The 12,287-nt window shown below is 38.5% G+C and overlaps 1 protein-coding gene across 4 annotated transcripts in view; it reads right to left on the bottom strand.

Moving 5' to 3' along the window:
- Positions 1 to 12,287, bottom strand: part of ptprub (protein tyrosine phosphatase receptor type Ub) — a 213,986-nt gene that overhangs the window by 16,056 nt on the left and 185,643 nt on the right. For 2 of the 4 annotated variants that reach the window (XM_041987309.1, XM_041987311.1), the window contains 6 exons: positions 11,021 to 11,038; positions 8,244 to 8,280; positions 7,267 to 7,364; positions 2,709 to 2,825; positions 1,621 to 1,775; positions 20 to 155 (listed from right to left, as the gene is read on the bottom strand). In XM_041987309.1, the coding sequence (XP_041843243.1) occupies positions 20 to 155; positions 1,621 to 1,775; positions 2,709 to 2,825; positions 7,267 to 7,364; positions 8,244 to 8,280; positions 11,021 to 11,038 (561 nt within the window). The remainder of the gene's footprint in view (positions 1 to 19; positions 156 to 1,620; positions 1,776 to 2,708; positions 2,826 to 7,266; positions 7,365 to 8,243; positions 8,281 to 11,020; positions 11,039 to 12,287) is intronic. The other 2 variants (XM_041987310.1, XM_041987312.1) reach the window with 1 other exon arrangement.

Raw genomic sequence — 12,287 nt, 5'->3', positions numbered from 1 at the left:
TGTGAAGTGGTGTTCTGACCTCTGTCTGGATCATGTTGATGCGTCGAGAGCAGAGGGTTTTTACACAGTTGTAGATATCCACCACTCCTTCACACTCGGCCATGTCCAACATGACATCCAGCACGATGTAGCAGCCGGTGCGGCCTGCCCCCGCACTGCAATGGAAAGGCCATTCATATGAGAAACCATCCACAGGAAAGCTTTAGTTCAAGTTTATAACAATCCTGTTGAATCTTTTAAAATTAATTTGACAAAACAAAAAAATTGAGAGTGCTTTTCTGACAGTTAAACTGCTCTTTGTCTATTTACTGTCCCAAACAAAGCAGTTTTAGCCCTGTTTTCTTTAAGACAACCCTCCTTTAAAATTGACTTTCTTTTGATTGGCAGGTTATGAGAAAGCCTTTGGCGTGCCCACCACTTCATCCTCTTGCTGTTTTACAAGTTTCAGAAATAATTTGAAAATCCACAAAATACAATTTCTTCTTATCAACTGGCAAATGTTCTTAGTTATGCATGCATGTTGCCGCCAAATCCAAGCTGGTATTTGAGAGTAAGAAAATAAAAACTTTTGCAACTAAAGGGTTTGTAATATAAGACTTAGTATCTCCTTGTTTACATAATGCTATATGTAGTCTTGAATGATGCAAGGTTCATAAACATTTTGTCATGCAACCCCTTTTAATTAGTGTTTGTAAAAGATCTGCCAAAATGCCAACTGTAGTGGAAATCATCCACTTTTATGAAGCAGTACAGGCTGCAATCCTTATAAAATGTCAGTCTGATATTGCAGAATTACAACATCGTATCCCCCTGCACTGTTAGCTATAGATGAGGTACAATAAATTCCCATAATCACCAACTGCTTAAGCAGACTTTTCTTTAGCCGGAAGAGTATATAATTTAACATAAACTTATTTGACTTTGTGGGATGGCATGCCTGAAGCAAATCACTATAGAAAGACATATGTAATGAATAACCGGCAGGTTGGTATGAAAGTAGATAAACTTATGAAAACCTGAGCCTTCAGAACAGACTGAAGCATCGCAGTTTGGCTCAGAGAGATTATTTTAATAAATATTTATCTTATTTCAAACTTAAGCAATGTTTGATATCAACATCTTGCATTGAAACTTGTCAGAGAGGCAGACAAAGCACAGCAGATCCCTTTAAAAGGAGAATCTTGGCAACCTAGGCAATATCAAATGTAAATATGAACCACGCAGCCTAGCCTGCAAGGTTTACAAATAGCTTCAGATTGACATGTGAGCCTTTTTTAACTCAGAATATCACCTCCAGGGATATGTTTTATTTGTATTTATCTTATTACTTAAGACGCTGGCCATGTTTAATATAAAGATCTGACATTTAAACATTATAAGATGGAAAAGAGCAAAAGCAGAGCAGGTCCCCTTTAACAGAGAATCGGACTACACTACTTACATTTTGTAGAATTAACCTAGCAAGCAAGGCTACAAAAAAAATGCTTACTGATAGCATAACCTGTCTCCAAAGAGAAAACGCTACCTGTCACAAAAATTTATACTTATATTGATACAAATATGTTATAGCCATAATAAATAGTTCTTTTTGGTTTAGTTTAAAGAGGTATCAGTAGCTACCTGCAGTGGACCACCACAGGACCAGCATCAGGAGGTGTAGAGGCTTTCACTCTTCGTATAAAAGCCAGCAGTCCAGTGGCGTGATAGGGCACCCCGTGTTCAGGCCAGGATGTGAAGTGGAACTGACGAACCTCATGCTTGGTCGAGTAGCCTCTCTGTATAAGGGAAAAAGGTAAAAATAAATAAATAAAATAGTGTTACATGTATAAATACTACATAAGTTCTAACCCTTGACGTTTACAGGCCCTGATCTTGCAGAAAATTTGCTCCCATCAATTTATGCACATCCCCCCTCTGTGATAGCTGTGATACATTTTGTGGTTCAATGTAAGGACAACCAGGATATTATTTGCGCTGGGTCCTCTATGACAATTAGGCCTCTGGGCATTACAAGTTTGCAGCAGCAGCACTGTGACAGACATGCAGAAAGGAATTACTGAGGCTCTAGGGATCTCAGGGGGGGTTGGGAGGTTTTCTCCTCTGCTGGGAGGCCACTGCAGTCACACAGAAATTTCCTTTTCCATACAAAGATGATAAAGTAAAGCAACACAAAGATTTGTTGAAGTCAGAAATCCAAAAAAAGAAAAGCTCTTTGAAAAACAAGCTGTCATCGGTTCCCGAAATTCATGCAGATTTGAATAAGCAGTAGCATGTGCCCAGGGAGAGGGAATGTGACAGTGTGATGATAATGCTGTGTTTGTGCCACTGTCACTCCAGCATCGCTCCGAGTCCCACCAGTGAGAGATCTCCCCAGGGGATTGACAGGATGGAGGCCACCGGGGGCACAACACTGTAGCAGTTAGGTTGGAAGGATGGCAGGAGCATTCACATTGCTACTGATGTTAATTCCTTTCTATTTAACACATGGGACCTCATGTCCATCAGCACCAAGTCCTGTCAAGTTTCTAATCCCTGCTATAAATGTAACATCTCTAATTTTAACTCTAGCTTTGCAGGTGACACGGCCACCATGTTGAGAAGTGCACAGAAGTGCAGTTTTACATTTTAAATTCTACATTAAAAGATGAAATATAACAAACAGAAAGACAGTAGTGAAAAAGAGCCGTAAAAACCTTAGATAAACTCACCCTCTCCAACGCAAAGGTGCGAACAGTGTACTCTGCTAGTGTCTCTGTCTTCAACAGGGTGATTTTGATGTCACCATACATCTCGCTGTCATCAGGCCAGTATTTACAGCACTTCACCTGTTTAAAAACAGAATTGTAATAGTTTAAAATTTATTTATGTGTCTGTTGATCATCCCAAGATTTACACCTGTAAAACAGGTAATCATGATATCTGACAGATTTAAGAATTCTCTGCTGTTTCCAAATCTTTTACAGCAAAACATGATCTATAATACTTCGAATTCTATTGCTGCTTTTGTACTTATACCTTAAACACAAAAAAATACATGTTATTTGACATCACTTCTTCTTGTTTTTGCTCCTTTAACTTTTTGCAAATGGACCATTAAAGTTATTTATAAGTATTATAAAAAGTATGGTATTAAGTGATGCCAAATATCAAACTGTCTAATCTCTGCTGCCCTCCCAATGAAAATATCCATGCATTTTTTTGCAATCATTGGATTAATGAAGCATATTTATCAGTAACATACCTCTAACCAAACCAAAAGGTAAACCTCTTTCACAAAAGACACTTAAAGTTCAGCCATCTTGGATAAATCCAACCACATGATAAATTTTCTTACACCAATTTACACCAGAAACTTTCTTCCGTCTCTTAAACTGAAGCATTAAATTTAATAACTGAAGGAATTTTAAGAAATTAAAAATATTTTTCATGTATAACATATTTATCGAATATCAAGTGTTAATACTGGTTTAACCAGAACAGAGACACACCTGTATGACATTTAGCTGAAAGCAGCAAACACTCAGCCGTTACCCTTAAAATGCTTCAGGAGAGAGAGTACAACCTGTTTCTCTATAAAATGCTTTTTATTTTGCAGGCCAAAGGGGGTGGAAGTAAAATAATCACATAATAGTGGGTAACATAATAAAGAAGGCATCTTTGTAGTTTTTTTCTTTAGTTCTTACCAACACTGGCTATAATGCAGGGCTTTTTTTTCCCATTTAATAGAGGAGATGTTTGAATTCAGTCACATAGAAAACTGCTTTCTCTGGCTGTATCCAGTATTGTTAGGTTGGAGAACCAAATTGGATGAAAAATTACTTCTAGAAAAGTGGTGTTATTTCACCCATCTGCTTCAGTAATATGTTTGTCTTATCTACAATGAAAAGGATGGGATACTTATGACAAAAATTACGGTATGTGTGTAGTTGAACTTAATGGTTGTACACACTGCAAAATGTGTGTATATTAAAGTATGTGGCCCATGTTCCACACACTTTTTATAATACATTTTATGGGGTCCATACTTATTAAAGGGATTATTAAATTATTAAAGGGATTATTATTACAGTTTTTATAGTATTACATTTTTATTACATTTCAATACAGACAAATAAGGGCTGGTCCATGTAACAGTCCTTTAAAATGCATGCATTAAAAATACATGTTATACTACCACTAAGTGAATATTGTACATAAATAATACATAATTAAATGAAAATAATTATTTATCAACAGCATCGATTTGTGCTATTGAAGTTTTACATATCAATAATTTGAACAAACTAATTCTGCATAGACAATCAGTCAACCGTTAATGCCAATGAGCTGCCTTTGCATTCCAGTAACTTCATAAACAAATGAAAGCTCAGAAGACAAACAGCCAGTGCTCTCACAGTTTATGCTGATATCCATGTTAGCAGCTAGCAAACAGAATAAGCTGTGTGCTGAATGTTGAAGATACATGAGTGACAGTGGTAGTGTGCAGATCAGGAAGGACTGGTACAGAAGAATGAAGCCATGCTGGTCACAAGGGTACACATGAAGCTACTTACAATACTGCAACATACTACAAACTCTAAGGATGTCCCCATCCTCAGGGGACTGCTGTCCTGCATGTTTTAGATGTTTCCTGATTTAACGCATTTAACACAGGGATATTTGCCTCCAGTAAATGATTTGCAGAAAATTTTTATTTCAGATACTTTGTTTATTTATTGAATACATAAATAACCTCTTTATAATGAAACCATGACCTGTCTTCTAGCGCCACCATCAGGCCAATCTTTTAAATTAGAATTCATTTAACTTGAAAAGTTGCCATCCAAATCTTCTCAAATTTACTGACAACATTTATTACCACAAGAGTGTGAACAATAGACTGTATATAAAAGATGGACAGAGCCTCCATGAAGTCCCCCGCAAGTTTCTGAAGAGCAAAAGTGAAGCTCGTTGGGCACTTCCTATCATCGCCATCTTGGCAGCACCACGGCTGCCGTCACTCCCGTAAAATACAAAAATGGGCAAAGTGGCAGAGCTGAGAGGGGGACTTTGAGCGTGGGGGTGGATGATTGACGATTATCAAACTCTGAGCTGCCTGTAGCTAAGAGCTAACTGAGCCAACTCGGCTCTAACAGTAGCTAACCAGCTAATGGAGGTAGGCGGGCTAAACCTAGGGCGCACTGTTAGCTAGCTAAAACTGTTTGTGCTACACTCTCCATTCTTACTGCGGATATTGGATACATGTCAATCAAAAGGACACACCACTAATTAGGCCAAATTTCAAGATTAAATAACATCCAAACAGATTACTTAGAAAAAAATTCACCCCCCTCACAGTTGTCATGAAGGTAAACTTCAGTTGGTCTTTTTAACATGGGAATCTATGGGAGTGACTGTTTTGGAGCCAGCCCCTAGCAGATGAGGTGTGAACTGCAATTTTTAGCACTTCCGAATAGGCTTCACATTTCACCGCTGGAGGTTGCCGCTTGGTCTGAACACTATTGGTTTTGGAGAGGAAATGCCCTTTCCTGCAGCAGCACCACCAGGTCAAACTTATATGATATTAACAACATATCTAGTGGGGCCTGGAACCATTATGATAATACTAGCAGCTCTAAGTCTACCCTGCTGTTGAAGTGGGGAAAGGAACCTTTAATCTTTCAAATTTTGGAAGGGATCGTGTCTGATGGAGGTTGAGTGAAAACAGGAGGGTCAACTCTTCCATTCTTATCAGATGAGAATGCCTCAAAATCAGGGTACTCCTCAACACAATCCTCTGTCTCAGACACACTCATATGTCAATTTTACTGTCAAAGAACTGTTTCAAAACATCACTGACGGTCAACCTTTTCCCAGAGGACATTTTCAAGAGAGACAGAGAAAGCAGATTGCAATGTACACAGTTCCAATGTCCTTGCAGGAATACTCCACCCTCCACAAATATTTAGCAGGTGTAAGTAGAAGGTCACACATACACACACAAACACACACATATTCATCTTCATGATGTGGGAAAGTTCTCATGAGAATATTGCCCCCCCCCCCCCATGTCATGTATCAACTCAAAAGTATAACTCTGCACTTGCAGCTGAGGGGATGTTAGATGACACATGGATCACACAAACAAATTTACACAGCTAAAACAGCTTGGGGTCAAACTGACCCCAGAGGAACACCAATGCATGCTATATGTGTTTAGCATATTGAAAAAAATATCATGATAATTTTAAGCTTAATCAATTGTACATATCAAATCATGAAAAATCATTTAATTTAAAGCAAAAAAACAAACATCAACAATTGTTTTTGAATAATGAATATTGAATGGGTCAAATTGACCCTAAGGATAATAGGAAGGTTAAATCAGATTAAGCAGCCCTCAAAGACAAACAGTGGGCATCCTTGGTCGACCCTGTAGTCCAGGTCAGGTTTTACACCTGTAATTTTAGTGGAAAGTGAACTCTGGAACAAAACAATGAGGTATAACAGACCATGATAAAGCTTGAAAGGATAGATTTTTTTCTTTTTTCTTTTTTTTTTTGAGCTACTAACAACCAAAGTAAAACTACTTAGACATGACATTGTTCCAAAACCATGATTTTTCTTGCTCTGGAGTGAAAGCGATCCAAACAACATTTGATGCTTGAGTCATGGAGGTAAATTTTTAAATTACAGTTCTTGTCAGGGATAGTGAGAAATACTCATGTCTGTATACTCCTTAATGCAACCTACCACCAGCAGACCGTTGGCTTAACTTAATATGAATAACAAACAAAGGGAAAAACCAACTTGATACTGTCCACAGAAAGGTAACACAGACTGATCATGTCTTCTAAAAATCACTCAGGTATTTTCTTTGTTTAATTTGTTCAGGGTTGCTACTGTAGGTGGATTTGATCAGATTAAACAACAGATTAGTCTCTTCGTATTACTGCATTAATTTTAAAAATCTTACATTTATTTGATAAATGTAGGATATGTTTTTTATTTTTTGTTCAGGACCATCAGTTTGCAAAAGCCTGGTCTAGATCATTAAATAGCCCCTCAAAATTTTTTTAAGTTTTACATAACTAAATTGTAACATCCCATAGATGCAAGTCTACCGAACAAAAAGCTTGAGCTGTAGTTTCCATGCACAGCTGCCCATCAATATATAAAAACATTTCAAACAAACACCACACTGTTCCCTTTTGATTTATTCAGTATGTCTCTGAACCCTGGGCAGTGACAGGAAGAGGAGAAAGGAAGAGAGTGCACATTACATACCCTGCCAACTTCCACCAGCTTAGTGATCATGACGATGCTGAAACAGTTTTCCTGCCACACCATTCTCCAAAAATCATACAGGGTCTCCTGCTTGGGTCCTAGTTGGAAGGAGAAAAAAATTACAGGGATAGAAACTAAATATGCTGCATCAAAGCCTGCATTCTCAAGAAGGGGTTACAGTTGTGAAATCTTGTAGAATTGCAACCCAAGTGTCCTTTCTCAGATGACAGGGTACTGATCACTCAAGGTTGTGCCATCGACAAAATTACTGGGAATTCCAAGCAGGCAGAAAGGAAGGGGTGATGGAGAACAGAGCAACAGCAGTGACTGATGATAAAAGTCCAGGGGACCACCAGTCACTCATTGTCATCTGAGGAGGAGACATTTACAAAGCAAGACTTTAAAACTGGCAATGAAATACTCAAAGAGACAAAAGTCAGCTGACATCTTCCCTCTTTCTTGCAACTTTCATCTGCCTCTCAGAGCCTGTGGAACAGGAGGGGAGAGGGTGCTGGTGCAAGATAAGCAGATGAGCAGAGCCTCACTGACTTTGCAATGGGAGCACCATAAAAACCGAGTCTACTTACAGTGTAGAAACAGAAGAGGGAAATTTTCAACACTTGCCCAGCTCTTCGTTTATATTTGAGTGACAGAGGGTGAACTGAGGGTTCCCTCTATGACAATGAGCACATTGCTCCACATGTCACAGAGAAGAGGAACTTATAATCAACGTAATTAACAATTCAGCTCATGTCATGTGATTTAATTTGTGACATCGTTAACACTGCCGTCATGGGTTTATGGTCACACCATCACCATTGAATATGGCAGAGAGATGGTTCTGGCCCGGGCCTGTGCACGAGTGGGCTCACTGTTTGGATCATCTTTAGTATATAAAAGGTGCTCATTACTGAATCCGCACATACATGCGTAAATACACACACAAACAAACACTACAGCCTTGCAGGGATACTCACCCTGAGTGGCGATGAAGTGGTTGGATCGATGGTAGCCCTGAAAGGGAGAAGAGGAATGACATGCTGAGTAAGCCATCTGTGCCTCAGGCACAGCTGTACAGGAGGATGTCTTTCTGTCTCATCCCTTCCCTCCCCGTCTCCCCTGCTCTCCTACTGACCCAATATGCCAACTGTGAAACATGTTTACTGTACAATTTTCCAGCACTGCCACTTACAAATCCAGACCATGTCTTTTCCCTCAGTGACAACTCAGGGTGTGTGAAGTAATGGGTAATGAACAATGCCTAAGTCCCTCTGATGACAAAATAAGAATAACAAAAACAAACTTAAAACTCAAGCTTTTTTAATGTCTTGTGTCCAACATACAGAAAGATCTTTCCCACGGTGCAGTCACACACAAACAAAAACTGGTTTTCTTTAAGCCTCAATATGTGCTGCAGTTGTATGAAGAGAAAAAGTGCACACTATACCAGTTCTAAGGTTTTATGCATGAAGATAATAAAACACCATCTGGTCCTCACCAGGTCTTAGAAATTAAATAAATATAGAGTAATTTCACATAAACACAAAACATATTTTACAGTGTTATTTATTTATTAAATAAAAACTAAGCCAAAGTGCTGAAACACTATGTAAGAAAATCCAAATTCAGTAACTTGTGAAATCACTTTTATCAGCAGCATGTCACAATCTTTTTTCTCCAGTTTATTGAGGTTTGTAGGCATTCATGGACAGCTCTCTTAAGGTCTTGCCAGGGAATTTTGATTGGTTGGAGTCCTGGACTTCAGCTGTGCCATTGTAACACTTAGATCATTTTATTTTTCAATTATTCTGTGGTCTACTTGGGATCATTGTACAATGACTCCAGGTCTTGGGCTGCTCAATGCATCCGGGTTTTGTGGCTGTAAACCAAGCTCAAATCATCCTCCGCCACCATGCTTTACAGTTGATAGGAGGTAGTAGTGCTGTTTTCACTTAATCCAGTACTGTGTATGATGACATAACATCTCCACTTTGGTTTTATCTGTCCAAAAGAAATAGTTACAGAAGTCTTGTGATTTGTTCAAATGTGACTTTGCAAATCTAAGCTGTGCTTGTTCAGACATATAGCTGCATTTTTTTTTTTTTTTTTTTTTTTTGCAAGTTCTCTGAGCATGGCATGGTTGGAGATTGGGGTGAACTTGCTGGGATGTCCACTTTTGAGGCTTAAATGTTTGATGGTCTCGAATGTTTCCTGTATGTGAATACTTTAATTGCAGAATGAACTACAAATTGTTTGGAAATGCTGATAAAACATCCCAGAAAGACGAGCATCAAACAAATATCAGATCATTACTGATGTCTCTCCATCATGGTATTGTGTTAACACACACCTGAACACTCCAGACTGGCAAACTGACGAAACTTCTGCTTGTTGATGATCAATCTAGTGATCTGATTATTAGCACCTGGCTGCTACTTACCCCCCTATTTCCTAAGGAAGAAGTAAGGGTATACATTTCACACAGCTTTATACAATATTTCTTCATTTTGGCTTAGTTTTTGTTGAATAAATATTAACAGTGTATTGCATCCTGTCTTATTAAGTTAAATCCTCTAAGGTTGGATTTAATTCATTTTAAGACATGGCAAGAACCTTAAAACCGTTGGAGTGTGATCTTATTTTTAAATGACTATTTCTGCAGTTACATTATAACCAAAACAATAATTGCAACATATGAAATAAAAAGAATTATTCATAAGACTCCTTTCTCAAACAAGAAAACAAACAAGCAGAAAAATATTGTACACAGGTTTTGTATAAATGCAGGAGCCAAAATAAACTTCCTTCAAAAGTAAAATCAAATAAGGACAGCACAAAAAATCTGAAAAGATTTATATCAAAGGATGTGACAGCCTTTGATATAGCTGACAGATGTCTTCACGTGGAGAATATGGGGTGAAGATGAATGAACAATGAGATGTCACCTCTTCAGCCTTGAGGCGAATAAATGTGATAAAGACCACCTGAGGTTATTTAAATGATAAACACTTTCAGGTTGAGCAAACTGTCCTAATATGGTCCCCCTGGAACTACATACTGCTTCAGCACGTAAACTCTGTGACTTCAGAAAGCACACTGATGCTGTGGTTCCCTGGTTGTTAAGAGGAGCAGCTGGAGGGGTAATTAACGCTACAATTACACGACTATCACAATTCTGCAAAGTACAGAAGGTAGAACTGGAAAAATCTGAATAGACTCCCAAACCCATCAGCTCTCATCAAATCAGTGTGATGCAGCAATCCATGTAGATAACAGTTTTTATCTTTTTGCAGGGGGCATCTTCCTAATATGTCCGGGCCATCCAGGTTGCTGATGAATTGCTCGGCTAAATCACATCCAGTCAGATAAATTTTTGAAATGGAGATGGATGACCATTGCTCTGAGGCCTGCTATCCACAATTCCTCAGGCCCTGGCCAAACTCGATCAGCACGAAAGCCACCACTCCTATACTTACAACAGTTGCCATAGGAACTAAACTTCCTGATTCCTGTTCACTTAAGAGAACTAACAACGACAGAAGGGCCCTCTTCCTTGAGAGGACACATCTTCTTGTGTTTGTTTACCACCATTTTCTTTCCTTTTGTTTTGTCAAATGTGCACAAAACCTGAAACACTTTGACCTTTGAGCACTTGTGGATAGAAGACATAGAAAAAAGAGAAGCGGGAAGAGAGGAGGGGAAATAGCATAAATAGAGTGATGGCAGGCAGAAGAACGAGCAGTGAAGTACTTACTTCCCTGTTAATCCGAATCTACAGGGTCCAAGGTCGAGGAAGTGGGATGGGGAGTAGAAAAGAAGACATACAGGCTAGTTAATGAAAGAAGCTTTAGGAGTTATGGTTAAAGACAGATGGGAGGTCGCTGTGTGTGCAGGTATGTTAGTGCAAGACTATACCTTATGTGCTAATACGCTCACTTGGAATAAACTTAATTTTCTTTTTGCCTCACACATTCAACAGGCTGCTAATGGAAAAATTAGGCCGGTTTAATGTTTTAAAATCATGGCAAGAGCTTTTGAATTTCATTGTATTTGCATGGCCACACGGCAGGAGGGGTGCGTTACATTTTCTGAGTTTATTAATAACTGGTAGAGTAATTTATGATTTACATGCTGGGTGAAAAATGCCTAAAAACTGGGGATAGACTGTAGTTGTGACTAATTTAGCTACAAATGGATATAAACACTGTGTTTTGATGATGTTCATGTTTGCATTTTGACTGAGATGATGACTGCCAATCTAACAGGTTCAGAAAGACCTACATCAAGGATGGGTAAGGGAAAAATAAAATTCTCAGAGACCTGCTGCAGACTGTGGGAAGATAATTTTGTTAGCAAAAGTTCACTCTTTTCTCGATGCGGCTTGTGTTTCTTCCTTCTCTCTTCCCCTCCACAAAATGTCTAGGAGTTCTAATGTATACTCAAGCTCAAGTAAGTAATAATAGCCATCAAATAAAAATGCCTCCTTCCAAATAGTCAAAAATCATCTGAATTAGAAATAAATTAATGGTGGCTGTTCATTTATAGTCGAGGCTATGAGATCATAAGATGGTTGTAACACAGAGAGTGAAAAAGTGACACTTAATAATCTGAGGCTGTTATCAGTTTCTGATCATGACATTTTCACATAATGAGTCTGGCTGCAATGATTTGAGCCAATCAATAACTGAGTCCTGAATACATGAAATATGCTGGGATGAAAAAGGAAAAAAAAAAAAAATCGGAACTGCACGCTTTAACTTTTAATTAAGTGACAGCTGGTTTGCTGAATTTGAGAGGCAAAAGAAAAAGCCAACAGTCTCTTTCAGCTGAGGTTTTTCAGTTGTTGGTCAGTTGTGAATTTCTAGGAAAGGAGGCTGTGGAAAACCTCTGTGGAATGTAAAGAAGTAACTTTTTATAACACCGTTGCAATGTTAAGTGTTTGAACCACTAGCAGAACTAGATGGGAAAACAGTAATACACACATGAAGTGGATAGAAGCAATAAAGGTAAGCGACTTTTTG

This window comes from Melanotaenia boesemani, chromosome 6, assembly GCF_017639745.1.
Source record: "Melanotaenia boesemani isolate fMelBoe1 chromosome 6, fMelBoe1.pri, whole genome shotgun sequence".
NCBI classification, from domain to species: domain Eukaryota; kingdom Metazoa; phylum Chordata; class Actinopteri; order Atheriniformes; family Melanotaeniidae; genus Melanotaenia; species Melanotaenia boesemani.
This window is presented reverse-complemented; position numbering and strand designations above follow the sequence as displayed.